At 39.5% G+C, this 18,159-nt stretch overlaps 1 protein-coding gene across 36 annotated transcripts in view; it reads right to left on the bottom strand.

Moving 5' to 3' along the window:
* Positions 1–18,159, bottom strand: part of HECW1 (HECT, C2 and WW domain containing E3 ubiquitin protein ligase 1) — a 216,469-nt gene that overhangs the window by 183,163 nt on the left and 15,147 nt on the right. For 10 of the 36 annotated variants that reach the window (XM_085539876.1, XM_085539867.1, XM_085539861.1 and 7 more), the window contains one exon: positions 2,499–2,604. The exons of the other annotated variants lie outside the window; for them this stretch is intronic. In XM_085539876.1, coding sequence (XP_085396002.1) covers positions 2,499–2,510 — 12 coding nt within the window. In that variant the 5' untranslated portion in view covers positions 2,511–2,604. The remainder of the gene's footprint in view (positions 1–2,498; positions 2,605–18,159) is intronic. 36 annotated transcript variants of the gene reach the window in all.

Here is an 18,159-nt window from a genome sequence, read left to right on the forward strand (position 1 = left end):
CTGCCAGCCTGACCAAAGAATCGTAAGATCACAGAATGGACCATGTTGAATAGGACCTCAAAGAATATCTAGTTTCAACCCCCCTGCCATGTGTAGAGTTGCCAGCCGCTAAGACTATGCTGCCCATACATCCAGCCTTGATGTAACCCCAGTTACTAAAACACTCTGGGCCCAAGCCATCAGCCATTTGCTTACCCACTGCATGATATTTCTGTCATACAGTTGTATGATGGACCTTTTGTCCAGAAATATACTAGAATAACTAAAATAACAATTTTTGCAAAAATGCCACATCACAGCTGTTTGAATTAGAGCACACAATAGTAATATTACATCATTGTGTTTATCACTGGCAGCCACAAGCTGCAGTTTCTCTGAGATAGACCTCTGAATGGAAACTTCAGTTTGGTGAGAAAAATCATAATGAGGAATGCAAAAGGGGAGAGAGGAAAAATGGATAGAGGGAAAAAATTCAACTGTGATTGAATAAATATAAAAGTCAATGAAGAGTTACTAGGCGATACAGATTTGAAGCTCATGATCCACAATGCACTGCAAGAGAGAGTATACTGTCAAGAAATGACTACAAGCCTGTGATGTTTCCATTTTCCATTTACTATAATATTTGCTCAGGGGAGACAGGAGCCACTTAAGAAGGACCTTCACTTCCATCAACTGTAGCTGCTTTCAGATTTCCATGAGCAACTTCATTATTACGGACAATGCTGTCTACTATAACTATCAGTAAATGTACACAAATATCTAATGACTTTTGATTGCTCAAACCTTGGACTAATGTAAGTTGCCCTCATGAAAGCAAGCAACTGAGTCCCTGAAGTTTTGGGGTTTTTGTCAACTGGAGGAATAGATTCCAAAACTTCTGCAAAAAAATTTACTTTTGCCTCTCAAACAGGTCCACATGTATGCATTTATTCTGTATACTTCATCAGCTATTTGTGCCCTAATAAAAACACTGCCCACAGGAAAATAATTCATTGGCAAATTAATATCATACTGTATTAATCAGAACAATTTCTGGGAAACAAATGGACAAGGATGTTTAAGAGACCTTAAAAAAAGTTCCCTACATAAACATACAGCCTGAAGTATCAGGGCCTGCCATATATTACAAATCTTGCTATTTTAAACAACTCCAAATTTAAACTTTTGGTGTGGACTGGGAATGGCATCACCAGAGTTCAGGAATGACTGGCATCAAAGATCAAGGAACATGCACATCTGTGCTATGACCCCAGGGGAGCAGCAGGGTAGAGGCACCCGCTCAAGAGTATTCAACCTTTTAAGAAGTCTACCAGGCATACTATCAGTAAGAATAAGGTCTCATGTCACTGCAGCAAACACTGAAAAGTCACTGGTTATCAGCAGATTAGCTCCATCCTTTGAGGGCACAGAGCAGTGTTTTCACCCTCCTGGCTCCCTTCACCAGCTCCTACCAAAGTGATAAGTTGCGCTGTGTGGGCACTGCCTTTTAATTAAAAGCCTTGTTATGCTCTGCACAATGCTTATTTTCTAAGTAGTGCATGAAATGAAAAAGGAATATCTTCCAGCACAATGTATTCCTAGGAGCCTCCCATAATTAGGGCAGTCACTTAATTTTCACGTTATGGTTTCTACTGGGTTATGTGCCAATTAGAAAGCTGCTGTGATGTTTGTACCTCCCTAACTTCTTTTAATCCTTTTCTTAAAAATTCATGCAGCTAATGTACAGCTGCCTGCAAGTTCTATCTATATAACAACAAACATTAAATATTAAAGTGCCCATACAGAAGTATTACATAAGCTATAGCCAACTCAGCAGCACTAAACCGTGCCTTTTTAACCTGCTGATCCTTATGCATTACACCTCCCACTTGGTGTTCAGCTCTGACATGATATGGGTTTAGGACAAACCCCAAAGGGGGCTCAGCCTGCAGAGATAAGTGCTTCAGCCAAGCTCCTAGCAGCAACCCTGGGACATGAAGAGGAACTGCCTCTCAGCACCCTATATGCAGCACAGAAACAGAGCAACACCTCACCTCATTCTGTGAGATCAAGTGCAGTTCAGGGCTGTAACTAACTACACGCTGCATTTTAAGCAGCCCAGCCCAAGCCTTGTGCTTAATCACAGGCAGAAGTTCAGCTGACTTGATGAGAGTTGATTCTAAGCTGCTACAGTGAGCTTTTATTTAGAACTGAAAGAAATAATACACAACTACCAGACTTTGGAATATCCCACTTGCTTTCATCTCTTATCAGTGTAAAACCTCGAAGTAACAGTGCCTTCCACAGAATAGAGCATTTAGAAAGCATTAGATTCAGTTATTAAACTTCTCCCCTGAATATTGTGTCCTAGACTAAATAGTTAAGTTGTAATTTTAACTGATGAGAAATTGAATTGGGTCTAAATTGGCCAATAGACCATGTACAATGCCACAGTCTCACAGTGCATCCTCTAGCCTTGTTCATCCCACAGTGTCTGCTGCTCCCTGCCACATTACCTGCTGTACCATGCAGGGACAGTGGGCAGTCCTGTGGGATGCAGCTCAGCCAGCTCAGTTGCAGGACACAGGGGAGGCTTGTCACACCAAAAGGGTGACAGGTTTTCTGCAAAAAAAATAAAAATAAAATCAATCTCTGTATGCCTCCCTGGGTAGATGTCTTAGAATAATATGGAGAAAGAATTAAGATTTCAGATGTGGTAAAAGCCATACAAAGAGAATTATTTAAATTGTTGATTACACCACAAATTAAGAATGCTTCTTATGATCTTAATCCTCAGTGTGCTACACTTTTGCTTTAGGTTTCAAATTTCCATTACGCTTTGCTCTCTTGATATGAGAACTTAAGAAACACAGTACCTCTTTGTGGCTCTTCTCCAAATTCCACTTCCAAGATCTTGCCTGAACTGTAGGCAGGAGGACAGGGCACAATGCAGGATGGACTGGCAAACCTCTGTATGTCAGCAGTTGTTTTTTTTCCTACTTACCATTACTTCTGCAAACCTCAGTTCTGTTTTTGTTATCTAGTTAGTATGTGACATTTATAGTCTCAACTCACTGCCTCAGTCAAAAATACGGTAGCAAAGAAAATGACAGCTGTAGCATATTACATCAGTTCTGTAACTTTTCTTAACCAGGTTTAAGAAACCATGGGGGGGGGGAGGGGGGGGGGAAGCAAAAAAGGCTAGTCTGATAGGATTTGTTTTCCGCATGTCAATACCCATATCACCTGCTCTCATTATGCTGCCCCACACTGCACCTGTAATAATCCCATCCCAGGCATTCCGTAATTTTCTTGGCACAGAGGACAGGTAATGGACAAATAATTATATGGGTTGTACCACTCATCATTCCTAAATACCTATAAAACAGTCCTTTTCTCTACTTCCCCAGGGTCCTAATGTGTATTCTAAAAACTTACATGACCGGCCTATAGAATGCCTTGATAATAAGGTCTTTCAGAACTATCAAATGCAAATCTCTGAATCTGCTGACTTTCAATACTCTAAATTTAGAGTTTCTATTTTTTCTTCTTCCATCCAGTAACATATAAGCAATAGTCCTAAAAGACACAATACAGCAGCTTCAACTTAACACTGAGGTCAAAATGTTTCTATCTAGATAAAGGAAACTACTGTGATTTAATTGTGAAGGTCAGAAACCACAGAATATTCCACCTCCCATCCCCCAGCACTAAAATATTCTTGAGGAATAGTTATCTTCTGTGGATATCAATTTTCCTATTGGGGAAAAAAAAACAAAAACAAAACACCTGCAAATAAGAATTCCAGACTATCTCTATTCCTAAAATAACAGTTCAGTGTACATAACCTATGCAACCTACTTTCTCTTACTTTAACTTCCTACCTTTCCTTACAACTCACCTATATTAAAACTTTAACTGTTATTTTGTGTATTTGGAGATCACCTAGAACAGGAATCTGCATGGCACATTTTAACCATTACAAATATATTTTTTCCAGGTATCTTCTCTTCCCTAGGCTGACCTTAGCATCCTTTTTCATTTGTCATAACATATTAATGTTTGGTGCCCACCAGAAAGGATTATGAATCACATTGCTCTGGCCGCCTCCAAATAGGTACCAGTGAAAATTCTTTAGGATGCCTTAGTTTAAGAAGAGTTCCCATTGTGTCTTCCTGTGGCTAAAAATAAAAATTGCTGTCAAATACAAAAAACTGTATATTGATTTTACCATTGTCACGGTTTAAACAAAAATCTACCTGCATCCGTGACAGGGGGACATGGGCCCTGCAGGAAGGAAAAGTTAATTAGGAAAAGAAAACAGAGGCAATGATCTAAGGAGGCACACTTATTTACTAAATACTATATCGAAATACAGTATAACACAATATAATACAATATAATTGAAATTAAGCTAATGAATCAAGCAAAATAGGAGAGAGAATGAGTCCCAAAACCGAGAGGCCTACTGCAAACTCTAGGCGAAACGGCTGAAGGCTCCCACACACTCCCCTGAAAGCCAGAACTCAAAAAAACGTCAGTCTAGCCTGCGAGAGAGATAATATAGTGTCCAGGTCCCGTGACCCATCTCTGACTGTGATGTTCTCTGGGAGATGTAGGCTTCTTCTGTAAGTTGCAGATTCAGTAAAATTATTCATGCTTTATATGATGTTATGGTGTGGAATACTGATAGCAAAATTACAAAATTATTAAACCATGACAACTATTTATCCTCCCTGTTCCTGCTCTGCAGGAAACTTCGGATGGCCTGAACAAAATGGGTTATGGGCTGCTCCAAGGGACTGTAGCTCAGCTGAGCAGGTGTAAGGCAAAAACAAATCAAATGTTACAAGTACATCTCAGAGTATCAAGAGTAAGTCCAAGGAGACAAGATGTGGGGCTGATCTAAATAAACAATAATTCCAGATTTAGGGTCTAATCTTAAACATGTTCTCCATGAAGAACGTGGGGAAAAGAGCCCAGAGTTCACTTGAAGAGTGACTTGAACAAGAAAACAGTCACGGGACTCTGTGTTCTGGTGGTTACACGCTGTGAAAGCATTACAAGTTTTCTAGAGTAGATGAGCATCCGATTTGCCTCCCTACCCATAACCATCTGATTCTTCACTACAGTAAAACAGATACAATAGACAACTAATGTGACAAGATAACTTCATCTGAAGAATATGATAAAGACAGTATGAAATACAAATAGCAGTTACACCTATACAATTCTTTTCTTAATGATTTAAGTGGGTTTCAAATCCCTGAAAAAAAACAAGAGTATTGCCTGCAGCATTACCTTTTTAGACTGATGTACTAGTGTTTGCAGTTGACTGCAGGGATACAGCTAATTGCTTTTTTAATCTTTCTCATTAAACTGGTGGGAAAAAAAATCTAGAAAACAGAAACCTACTACAGAGTAGATACACAGTAGGACAAACACATAACCATCTCCAGTCCCAAGATGGAAGCATGCATTTCACGCTGCCAATCCCATACTCGCTAGGATTGATTGTGCTAGGAACAAATACATTGCCTGAGTGTACACCATTTCTCCAATGACCTCTGCAATACTTCTCCACTCCAGATGGGGCCTCACAAGAGCTGAGTAAAGGGGGACAATCACCTCCATCTCCCTGCTGACCACCCCTTTTTTAATACAGCCCAGGTTATAGCTGGCCTTCCAGGCTGCAAGTGTCCAGAAATAAATAAATAAATAAATCCAACCTGTATTGGAAACCAACACCATTTGCAAAAGAAGTAAACTTGAAAATCTGTGGGGCCACTTTAGTTTGCATTAAAAAAATAAATAAATAAATAAATAATCACGCACTTCAGCAAATTATAAGGAATATAAACTAGACAGAGCTTGACTAACCATCCATATGATTCACCTTGGTTTACATTTTTCAGTAGAGATAAATTAAATTGGAAGGTTTATTATTGCCAACATCTGTGTTTAGGTTTCCATTCTGTAATCTTTCTGAATGTAGTGCAGACATTTTAGAAGATGAAGGCTATTAAAATGTGCTGCCTAGAGACTTCATGATAAATGCAAGATAAATAGGTTAGCTATTCCCTCTGGTGTACTACTCACATTAGATCAAAAAAGGCAAGAAGGAGAAGCTGAAAAATAAAAGTGTTAAAAAGTTACTTATAAAGTCCAACAGTAGGAAAAGAAAGAATGTAAAACTGGATTACTTAATAACCAGCTACTCCTAAATGCAATTTGACTGGCATAAAAAAAGACCATTATATCAACTTATAACCAATATCCAAACCTCTACCCTTAGTCATGAAACAGCCTCCTGTTTCAAGAGGTCTGGAAACTGTCACTTGGTCAGATGCTAATTACTCCCTGGGGATAACCTATTTTCTCAGCCAAGAATCCAGCGCTGCTGCCCACCTATTAAGTATTAAGTCAAGTAAAGGACTCCAACAGCACACCAAGCAGATGTTCCTCATGACTGCTCAAATTACCAGCAAGGCTCCAAGGACATACATCTGGGAAGTTTTCCCTGGTACCTGAACATTTTTGTGTATTCTTCCATACATGTAGGCACCCTCTCCACAACATCTGTAAAATAACAGTGTCTCAGAGCAGCGCTGGAAAGGTGCAAGCACTGGGAAGTGAGCACTGGGACAGCAACGAGCCACTCTGCAAAGAAATTTCATTCCACAGCTGCTTCACTTGGCAATTTAAGAGTGTCTCTAATTTAATTTTGGCATATACATACATGAAGGCTGTGCTTTTGACAAGTTTCCTAACATTTCCCTTGCTACATCCCATCCTTTTTACTTTCCTTCTCTAGACAGGTCAAAAATAGTTTGAGTTTGTATCAGAAACAGGAAAATAATCATTCCCCTATACTCAGCTCTGATGAGACCACACCTAGAGAACTGAGTAAAGTTTGGGACCCCTCACTACAAGACAACGAGGTCCTGGAGCATGACCAGAGAAGGCAATAAAGCTGGTGAAAGGTTCAGAATAAGGGCTCTATTAAGGAGCAGCTGAGAGAACTGGGATTGTTTAGTTCAGAGAAAAGGTGGCTCCAGGGAGACCTTATCGCTCTCTACAACTACCTGAAAGGAGATTGTGGTGAGGTGGGTGTTGGTCTCTTCTCCCCTGTAACAAGCAATAGGATGAGATGTAATGGCTTTAAGTTGTGTCAGAGGAAGTTCTGGTTGGATAGTAGGAAAAATTTCTTCTCTGAAAGTGTGGTCAAATATTAGAAGAGGCTGCCTAAGGAAGTGGTTAAGTCACTATCCCTTAAGGCATTCAAAAATTGTGTATACATGGCACATACAGATATTGTTTTGTGGGCATCGTGGTGATGGATTGATGATTGGACTTGATGATCTTGAGGTCTTCTCCATCATTTATTTTTCTATGATTCTATAGTCTGGGGGTAATTTTTTTTTTTTTTTTTTTTTTTTTTTAACACAATGTCATTTGTGAAATGGGAAATTAATTCCCCAGGTTTATTGATGCAGTGCATACATCACATGCATTACCACAAAAGGGAAGAAAAAAAACACATTGCAAAGAGGCATTCCACAAAATAGAAAGCCAAAACTAAGCACAAAACTAAAATAAAAATGCCTTCATAGATCACCTTGTTGAATTCTGCTGGAGTCAGAAGCAAAACACGCTTGTAAAATATTAACTCCTTTATCCATTTTACTTACACCAAAGAAGGTGCGTGCAGTAGAATAATTTATTGTTTTGATAATTGCAACACTGTAACGGGATGGAAATAACAACAGAAAGGCAGAGTCTATTGCTACAGCAGATAAGAACAAGCGCAAAAACAGCAGCCACAGACATAACAGAAAAAGAGATGCTTACCTTTAGAAGGCCTCAGGTTGGCAGGTATCTCCAGTAAGAGACACCCTTGCCTTCACTGCCAACCCTTAAATGAGGCCTGGGAGGGGATGGATCCTGACTCCAGCCCTTCCAGTTACTCAGATGCACTGCATGCAGCTGAGCTCCCGTGGGTTAGTCCTGCCTTCCCACCAGGTACTCAGTCCCTGCTCCAGTCTGTGGCTTAGCATTTCTGCTCCGATAATAAAGAAAGCTTTTCAGTAAAGCAGTAAATGACTCTATGATTCTTCTTTTTTGTTTTATAACATTAAGTGGAGCACTGCAGAAATGCATGCTCTGTGTGTCTATTGTAAGGTAGACAAGCCGTGAGGTTGCTTATTATTATTCTCCATGCTGCTTCTGATGAACAGATCTATGCACTCACTTTCCATTGGTTTAATCAAGGATTCTCTATGATACGCAATTAATCTTTAATATGAAAGTACTTAGGGAGAAGACAAAAAACACAGCTGATCATCCTGCCCACTGAAAACCAGATTAAGGAATTACTCAAAGCCCTTCTTCATATTGAATTTTTACATTTGTAAATCCCATGATATATGAAAGCTCAGTGAAACAGGTTTATTTTTACAATTCATGGAACAGATTGACAGCTTTCATTCAGATTGGTACGTTGGTAGTTCTTCAACAGTGAACCCACAACGGCACCCTTAGCACTCTAGGGCAAAGCAGAAGAAAGCAAGGTATTACCACAACTCACAGAAAGGTACTGGGGAAACATACTGAAAGCATGACACTGGCAAACCACACAGGAATTCTATCCTGGTCATAAACGTACATAAACACTGATGTGAGTCTAGTTTACCATGCCTTGCTACTCATTGCCTGGAAGGCAAGTCAGAAAGCTAAACTTTGAAATAAGGATGATGGTAGCTAGACAACCTGCTCTTGTTTCAGACAGGAAGTCAGCTGAAACTCTTCAGAAGCACGGATGGACTTCACCACCACTGCATATCCAATTCAAGTTTAAGAAACATTAATTGGATTTGGAAAGTCATAAGCACAGGAAGGAGGCTGAAAGCTGAGCAGGAATCAAAGACAAGTTCTATTGGTAAGGGAACCAAATTCACTGTGATGTCTAGGCATGATAAAGTTATAGCCATCAGAAAAAAGGATTAACAAAGAATGAATTTCCACATCGACTGAGTGCTTTAGGGCGGCACCTTAGCTACAGACAAGTTTCTGTGTTTGTACTGGTATTTAGTAGTTTATCACATCTGTTACTTCTTTTTAAGAAAAAAAAAAAAAAAAAAGCACAGCCTAGGCTATTTATACAGTTAGCACTCCTATATGAGAATATAGAATATAAGAATATAAGAATATAGAATATAAGGGCTACTTAAGGATTAGCTACTAAGATTTGGAAAAGAAAGTTCCTAAAAAAAAACACAAAAACAACCCAAATTCTAGTCACTGTTCAAAAGAATAGTTATCAAGTAAAACGCAAAAGCAGGTAATAAACTGCCTATGTACACCTTTGACGATTGAATCTAATGGTTTAAACTGTTTTCTCCACATCACTTCCACTGGGATCACTTCCAAGAGGTAATTTCTCAGCAGTTCGGGACATTAAGAGAAAACAAAAATCTGCAAGACAGTTCTTTTCCTCCTGCAGCTTAACATCTTCATGAGACTGGATGGGATGTACCCCAGAATGCTGAAGAAATTAGGGGTGTTACAGTTGGATGCCTCTCAACAATTTATCAAAGGTTGTGGAAGTCTGCGAAGGTCCCTGCCTAATGAATGGAAACTAGCCAACACTATACCCAGCTACAAAAAGGACATGAAGAAAAGAGCCAGGAAACTACAGCCTGTTACTCTAACCTCAGTCCCTGAAAGAGTTATGGAGATTACCCTGTGGGATACTTAATGCCCCTTGAAGAACAAATCTGTTATCAGGCATAGTCAACACGAGCTCATGAAGGGAAAATCCTGTTCTAACAAACTGATCTCCTCTAAAATCACCCACATGATGGGGAGGCAGTGGATGCAATCTTTCCAGATTTCAGTAAAGCCTTTAGTACCACACCTCACAGCACCCTCCTGGAAAACTTGTCCAGCTGTAACATAAACAGGCTTATCTCTGCTGGATGACAAACTGTCTTGACTGCAGTTTGAAAAGTGGTAGTGAATGGGACAACATCTGGTTGGCAACTGGTCACCTATAGCTGGTCACCAATGGTGTTCATCAGGGCTCAGTTCTAGAGACAGTCCCATTCAACATTTTTATCTGGATGCAGGATCAGAATGCATCCTCAGCAAATTTTCTGATGACACTAAACTGGGAGGTAATGCTTACTCCTCGAGGGACCAAGAGGCATTGCAGAAGGATCTGGGTGTATTGGAATATTTGGATGATCAGCAACAGCACAAAGTACAACAAAGGAAAATGCTAGGTCCTGCACCCAGGACAGCACAATGCCAGACACAGGCACGGATGGGAGATAAGTGGCTGGAGAGTTGCTCAGCAGAGAGGGACCTGGGGATACTCATGACAGCCGGCTCAGCAGGAGCCAGCAGTGTGACCCAACAGCCAAAGGGCAAATGAAATAGGCAGCCAAGAGGTGATTTTCCCCACTGTATCTAGTATTGGTGCAGCCCCACCTGAAACAGTTTGCAGTTCTGAGCTGAACAACATAAAAAGAACGTTAAGCATCCAGAGGAGGCTCCAAAGCTGGTAGCAAGTCTGTGAGGCCTGTCCTGTGAGGAGATGTTGAGGACAGTCAGTAAGCTGACAGGTAACCTCACTGCTTTCTGCAGCTCCTTGAGGAGGGGAAGCACAGGGAATTGCTAGGCTCTGCTCCTCACAAGGTGGGAATGGCAAAGAGCTGCACCAGAAGAAGGTGAGATCAGTCAATCAGAAACATTTACGTATGGTGAGTGTGGTCAGACACTGGAACAAGCGTCCTACAGAGGTGGTTGACACCTGTGCCTGTCAGTGTTTGAAAGCCATGGTCTGCTGGGTGCAATTCCCCTCTGAGCACTAACGTACTAAGAGACCCAGCCCTCCACAGTCCAGTAGAGCTGGATCCCATTACCTGAGCAGGGCAACACCTCAAGCTGTGGCTCCAGAACCTACATCAGCATCCAAAAGCTTCTCAGCCTGAAGTTGCCTTCTATTTGCCACACCAGTACCTACAGGAATACCAGCCTGGCTTAACTGTATTTCTTTTAATCAACAGGTAGCATTTAACCATGTATAGTCACCTCTGTAATGCACTCTAATAAAATACTTAAAAAAAACAGAACTAGAAAATAAAAAACTTCCCATCTTCACATAAATCTCATATGAAATACAGCATAATACAAAATTGGATAGGAATCACTATGAAATGAAAGAACAATATAGTAGCCTTGCATTTCTAAACTAGGGTCAATATGAATATTTAAACAACTTCTGAATTCTTTCTAATCATTTTAATCTAATCCCCAGTGTAGCTGAAATGTAGCTCCACATTGTAATTTCATATTAGGTTGCCAGTGGTAGCCAGACAAATATATAGGACAAGAAAAGCTGCCTTTTAGCTTCCTAACTAGTCAATGCACAGACTAAGGAGTAAATTATTCTGACTGTTGCCTGTAATCGCTGCACTGTAAAAACCTACTTTATGGATTATATTCAGACTCTAAGAGAAAGACACTCCATGGATTCTAGCCCTTACTCATATTTTCCCCACACACCTTCCCAGTGCCATTATCTTGAAAGATAAGTAACAAATTAACTGTTTTTCCAATTATCAGCAGTTTCAGAAAGCATCTCTAGATGAAAATAAATACGCATGCTTAAACATTTTCCTGAATTCAGACCATTACCAAAGGAACCGTGCTTTATTATACACATGTAGTTTAGATGTCTCAATTAACCAACTCTGCCTGGCCACAGCCTCCTTCCAGGAACTGAGCAGAGAAAGAATCCAGCTTTCTCACAACAACTAGAGGAATTTAATTAACTCCTCAACTTTGGCCCCTCTGTCAATTCCAATGATCTGATCAATGGGGTCAAAAGCTACAAGGGAGGCATGATACGAGAGAGACAAAGAGAAACCAGAACAGAAGAATGTTATTCTGCAAGCCTCATTTCATTAGAAAACCAGGCTAAAGAAGTATAATTGGACAAAAGACTTGTGACAGCAAATCCCCTGCTTGTGTGCAAGAATGCAGCTGGGCAGCACAGTAGTTGTGGACAAAGATAGATTTTGAAATGGTGTGCCTACCCTGTAGCAAAAAGAAGAGCAACTTGCAAGAAGCCATTATATCACCAAACCTCTTTCCATTCTCCTCCCCCTGCCCTTTTTAATTTTAACCATGGTGAAGGCTCATTCCAACACTGGGTTTCTCTTTGTTTGACACTATCGTAAAGTTGTAGGTCTGTTTTGTGAAATATGTTGCCATGAGAACTAATGTGTGCTGCCATGGAGACGATGTCAAACCCAGCCTCACATCTCAGTAGACTAAGGAAGGCAAGAAGATGAACTGGGGAGGAGAAATTCTTCCTTGAAAACTGAATGTTTTGAAATACTAGCAAATGTAACAAAAGTAGTGACAAAAATCAAGGCCACTACTAAGCTATCAAAACTTACTAATAATTCATATAGTGCTCCCTGAGGTGTCACTTTGTTTTCAATGATGTTCTTGGAAGGAGGGTAGCAAAATTTTTCAAAGTGATTAACAACATACATGAAAATCTAATAAATTCATTCTTAGACTATCCAGGTACCAAAACATGCCAGCCCAGCTATTTTTCCCAACCAAATAATTTTAAAACGCATGGCAGAGGGGGAAAAAGACTATTAACCGCAATGACTTGCAAAAACTGCATAAAATGCATATGTTTAATAAGATAACTGAATTAAAAATGACTCATAACATACACATGTAGTCAGATTAGGGCCTCAACTAAGGAGACAACTAAGAAACTGAAGATCAGTTCAAAATAAAGTAAATAGAAATTTATCTAGGTCTCTTTTTAAAGTATATGGTGGTTACCAAAAATCTTGTACTCATTTCCTGAACTCCAAAAACCTGCCATTTCTTTCTTCTGCATTCTTTAAATGAAAAGAACCAGCCATAACTAAAAGCCACCACTAAATTACTTTAAAGACTTATGAGGTATCTTAAATCCTCCCAGTAGCTAAATCCTAATCATTTAGGCTCCCTGAACAAAATCTGATAGACTGCCCTTAAGCCCATTCAAATTAATTTTACACAGAGTCTTTCTAACCATCTTGCAGAGTTTTCTTGCTTCAATGTATCTAAATCTTTGTCAGAGAAAACAGATTCAGCAAGAGAGATATGAGAATGTTGAATAGCTCCACAGAGGCTGCTGAAACCTGAAATCCTATGAAAACTATATTTTCCCAGATATATAAGGCACTCCAAATGTGAATTCCACAAGTCTATATGTATGATCAACACTTCTAACACACGGGCAGAAAAGCCTCTCTACTACCTGACAAATCAATGTTGTGTGCTATGCAGCTTGTTTTCAGAATCTGGGGAACAAATAAACTGGAAAAAGTCACTAAACAAAATAAAAAGGAAGTATTTTTTGTAATCATTCAGCAATAAAATAACTTCTAGTAACTAAATTCAATTTTGGCGAGAAATAACTTTCTGTAAATAATGTATATTTTAGACAAGAATAAATTTTAGGATTCATAGACAACTCACAAATAAACTTTTTACTTTTAATTTTCTTTTAAAGAAAAACACCACAAAGCCTTTTAAAAATGGATTATTATCCTTCAGTGCCCCTTTCCAAAACCAGCCAGGATCTAACTGATCTCACTGTCATGGGGAACAGTGTAAATCTTGCAATACACCTGTACTAAGATGCACTGATTTGCTGAGTTGCTCCCCTTCTGATTGTTCCATTTCACATATCTACATTATAATAATAAACAGGAATACTGATAAACAGCGTTTGAGGATTCTCATTTAAAAAGATCTTTCTTTTCACTCAGACTGGCAAAGGCAGATTATAAAACTACAGGAAATTCGTTTTCACCATATCATGAACAGAATTAAGTTTATGCTATATATTCCACTTTCTTCTCAGTCTCACTGGTTTGGCTACAGATTACTTGAGGTCATGGGGGAAGACATTCATCTGCAGTAACAGTATTTCTTCTCCTTAGGTATGATGTAAATAACATGAAAAAACACTTCATGCTCTTTCCTCAGCTAGTGCTGTCGCACCTATCATAGAACTGGCTGTTGGTACGCAGTATACCTGACCAGTTCATTAATTTTACATACCTTGTGGTAGAACCCAGGGAACAACAACAACAGCAGCAACAAAAATGTCTTTTAGCTGTTGCTTTTTTCTTCTTACCAGACTCTGAATTTGTACCATCTTGTTGCTTAGAGTTCATACATACCAGACACTTCTCCAGGACACAAAGGCAAACTCTGAGCCAGGTCAGAGACTTCAAAGTCTAGACAAAAGAATAAACAGTGCCTGGACTATAACCACTCTGGTAGGCATTTACTTTATTGAGAGATCCCAAGAGCTCTTACAGTGGGCCAAACCCAAAAAAAAACATCAAGAGATTGAGGAGGGGATGTAAAAAAAAAAAGATTCATCAAGAAAAAAAAAAAAAAAAAATCACCTCAAACCAATTTAATTTCCTCCTGTAGCAAAGTGATAGTTTCTGTGGCTATAGGGAAAAAAAAAAAAAAAACAAAAAAAAAACCCACACCCACAAATAAGTAATATCGTGGCTTCAAATAAGATTTTTTATATAATCTCACACAATAATCCCACAAGAAATTTTTAAAAATATGATCTAGTTGAAAATATCTCAGGCTAGATGGAAAACTCAGTGAGCAATATCCAGACATCACTGTACAAACTGTAGCACATGTTCAGTAGATCCTGCAGGCTGTCCCTGCTCAGTGGTTTCTTTACCTGGATAACAAAGTAGGAGTAAGCTTTAACTGAAATAGGCTTGAATTCTGCAGACAAACACTGCAAATATGCTGGAGGACAGAATCCAGTATGATCTTGACAAACTGGAGAAACTGGAAAAAACGAAACAACAGAAGAGAAGCACAAAGCTATACAAACAAAGCAATTGCATAAATATAACTAAGAGTACCCCTAGCAAGGTAGGAGTCTTGTGGGAGAGGAATCGTTGGTAAGAGCGGATGACAAACTGAACTCATGTCACAGTCAAGCTATTGAGCAAGAGACAAAAGAGGAGGTTGGAACAAAGAGGGCTGTGGCCCGCAGAATGCTTGAAGTCATCCTCCCACTGTAATGAGCATTAGCAAAGCTTGAACTGCAGTACTACATCTGCTCCTGGACACTGCGTTCAAAGAAACTGGCACTGGTTAGCAAAAAAAAAAAAAAAAAAAAAAAAAGTTAGAAAGCCTGGAGGTAGAGTGAGAGGAATGGTGTAAGTAACATGATTTACTGTTCACAATGCTACTGCAAAGAAAACATTCTTTTTGTGCCCACAGTAGACAGGATGAGAAGCAACAGGACTGATTATACAGCAAGAATCAATGTTAGATATTATTAAAAACTTTCTAATGGTATCAGAGAAGCTCAGGTACATGTTTTGATGAGAGTCTATGGAATCCTCATCCTGAGAAGCATTTGAGCTCCCAAGGAGCTTCTAGCCAAAATATAAGTAAACAAAAGCCAAGCAAAATAACTAAGTGGTCAGAATTTGATTTCTTGTAATTGCAGAATTACACAGCAATAAAGTATTCGAATATGGGGGTGTTTTTCCAACTGGCATTTTCTATCATTTGCATACCTCCTATTAAGATTTGCAGAAGACAGTGGGACACAACAAGATATGATAGTTCCTTTAATTTCTTGTCAAATTCTCCTTCTATTTTCATCTGCAATGAAAGACAAATGGGACAAGAGCAATGGCAGGTACCCTCTTTGCCACGTGAGAAGTGAGAAAAAATCACTTACATTAAACTAAAGGCTAACTAGTATAAAACAGATTATGGAAGCAGTAGTCACTCAGAGCAAAGGGATAAATAATGCTTTTGCTAGCCATTACACTAACAGTGAGATTGAGTGAATACCTTATAATTGCTGAGTCAAATCCAGTCACTATGGCGGGCACAAGAGCAATGGCCCAGCCCTTACAGCAGTGACAGCCAACTTATGAAATCACATATCATTATAGAAACTGTGCCCAGCATTTCAGCCTTTACCTTTGAACATTATTCTCCCGGTTTATTAAAGACCCCATGAGTCAAATGAATTTCAAAAGCATTGCCTAGGTGAGTAAAGGGTCAAAGGTAAAGTCCTGTACATTCCTTCTTCCTCCATTCATATACTTTTTCCACAGTTTCCCCATTTAGAATGAATGATGAAACTCCTCCCTTCTACAGCTGAAAATGAATCTGGATTCACTGTCTCAGCACCCAGCTCTCCACACTGCACCTTTGAGAGGACAGGTTAGCAGCTCCCCATCACGCCTCTACTAGGCCTTGGGCAGCAGGAACCCACCTAAATAACAGCTTTTGCTGTTTCCTCAATGTCTGTCATCACACAGAGCTATTCACATCTTGGCTGGCCCTCTGCATGCTGATAGCTGCCCTCTCACCTTCTGACATGAGCAGACCATACATGGAGAAATAACCTCAACTCAATGCAACATAAACCTACTAAAGCACTGGTGAACTTGCCCACTCTGCTCAAGATGCAGACTTATGGATAGCATGGCTGTTGAACAGTTCTTTAACAAATGCCATGCACTAGACTGCAGCTCCCCTCTACCCACTGGAAGCAGCCATTGCCTCAGAACTGCGGCTAAGGAGAGGCAATGGCAGGGGCTGCTGCATGGCCACAGGCTCCCACCAGCCCACTCCAAGGAACTTGTATGCCATCCCACAGGTCAGACGTGCTCCCTGCAGTACTGAAAGGAGCCTTCAGCAGCAGAGTAAACATGGCTTCAAGCCACTCTGCAGAACATCCTACCTCCAGGCTGAGTATGCTGTACAACCTCTTACTGATGGGCAGGTGCTGCTATCAAATTTCTCCCTCATCTACCAGCTTTTTGGCAATCCACAATAGGTCAATCTTAATGCAACTTCATTTTCTTAATTAAATTTTCTGTTAGGTATCATCACGGGGGACTATTTTTCTTCACTTCCATTATTTAATATTTCAGAATAGATACAGTTTTATCCTCTCAAGGCTTAGAAAGTTTCTCTCTTGATTAAACCTACAACAAGATTACAGGATTTTTCTTTTTAAGCAAATAACATTCACATTTGTTAAACAAACAACATATAAAAAAGTCTATATCTTAAGGTGTGGGAAACTAAGGGAAAAGGTGAAATGGTGAAGAATTCACCGGATTCAGATGACACAGCAGTGAGATATGACTAACTGGGAGGCACAGGGCTAGAAGAAAATTGTGCCTCAGGGATTGGAATTAGAATTAAGGGAATGGATTTACAGAGTTAATGCAAAAGGAGTACCTGAAAAGCAACAGCATACAGTTTAAAAGTAACAAATCAGGAGAGTATGCAGGTACCAAAAATGAAGGCCAAACAGAAGACTATGAGAAGATTTAGAGAAAAAAATAAGAACATAGATAAGGAACAGCTCGTATATAGAAGACAACAGTAGTTAAAGGACATGACAACGGTCACAAGATGAAATGGAAGCAAAGTGATTGCTCACCTCCTCTTCCAGTACAAGAAAGGGAGCGCAATAGAGTTCAGGCTCACAACAGACTAAAGGAGGGGATTCTTAATGTGATGGATGGGTAGTTGAGCTGTGAAACTCATTTTAACAGTATTATACATGCATAAATATGCTCAAAGAAAAGTAGAAGGTGATTCTTGGTGCAGATCTTTATTAAACAGTACTAAAAACAAACACCCAGTTCTGCACATGAATAGAAAATGGTTAGAATTGAGAGCAAGAAAATAATATAGAGAGGCTATTTTCTCATGGCAGACAAAAGCATTTGCTATGTTCTCTACATGTTCTCCTTTAGCCACAGTGGAGATAATTCTATTCCAACCTTTTGTTTGACCCACTGTAGTCATTCTTACACTGGGTTACACTAATTTCTCAGCGACATCTTCATTTTAGTGTAATCCCTGACAAAATGCCATCTCACTTGCTATAGTTTCTTGGTAAGTCTTTACTCTTAGGTTTTCAGATCTTTTCATAGGTGACTTCTGTCACAGTCACAAACACTTTAAGCTAGTACACAATGACAAGAAGAAATACCGTGCCTCCCTCCATTCTTTTTCTGTCTGCTTACATTGACATAACTGTTCTTCAAACAGCCAGATAAATCT

Source organism: Coturnix japonica, chromosome 2 (genome assembly GCF_054131305.1).
Source record: "Coturnix japonica strain WE chromosome 2, WE-NBRP24, whole genome shotgun sequence".
Classification (NCBI taxonomy): domain Eukaryota; kingdom Metazoa; phylum Chordata; class Aves; order Galliformes; family Phasianidae; genus Coturnix; species Coturnix japonica.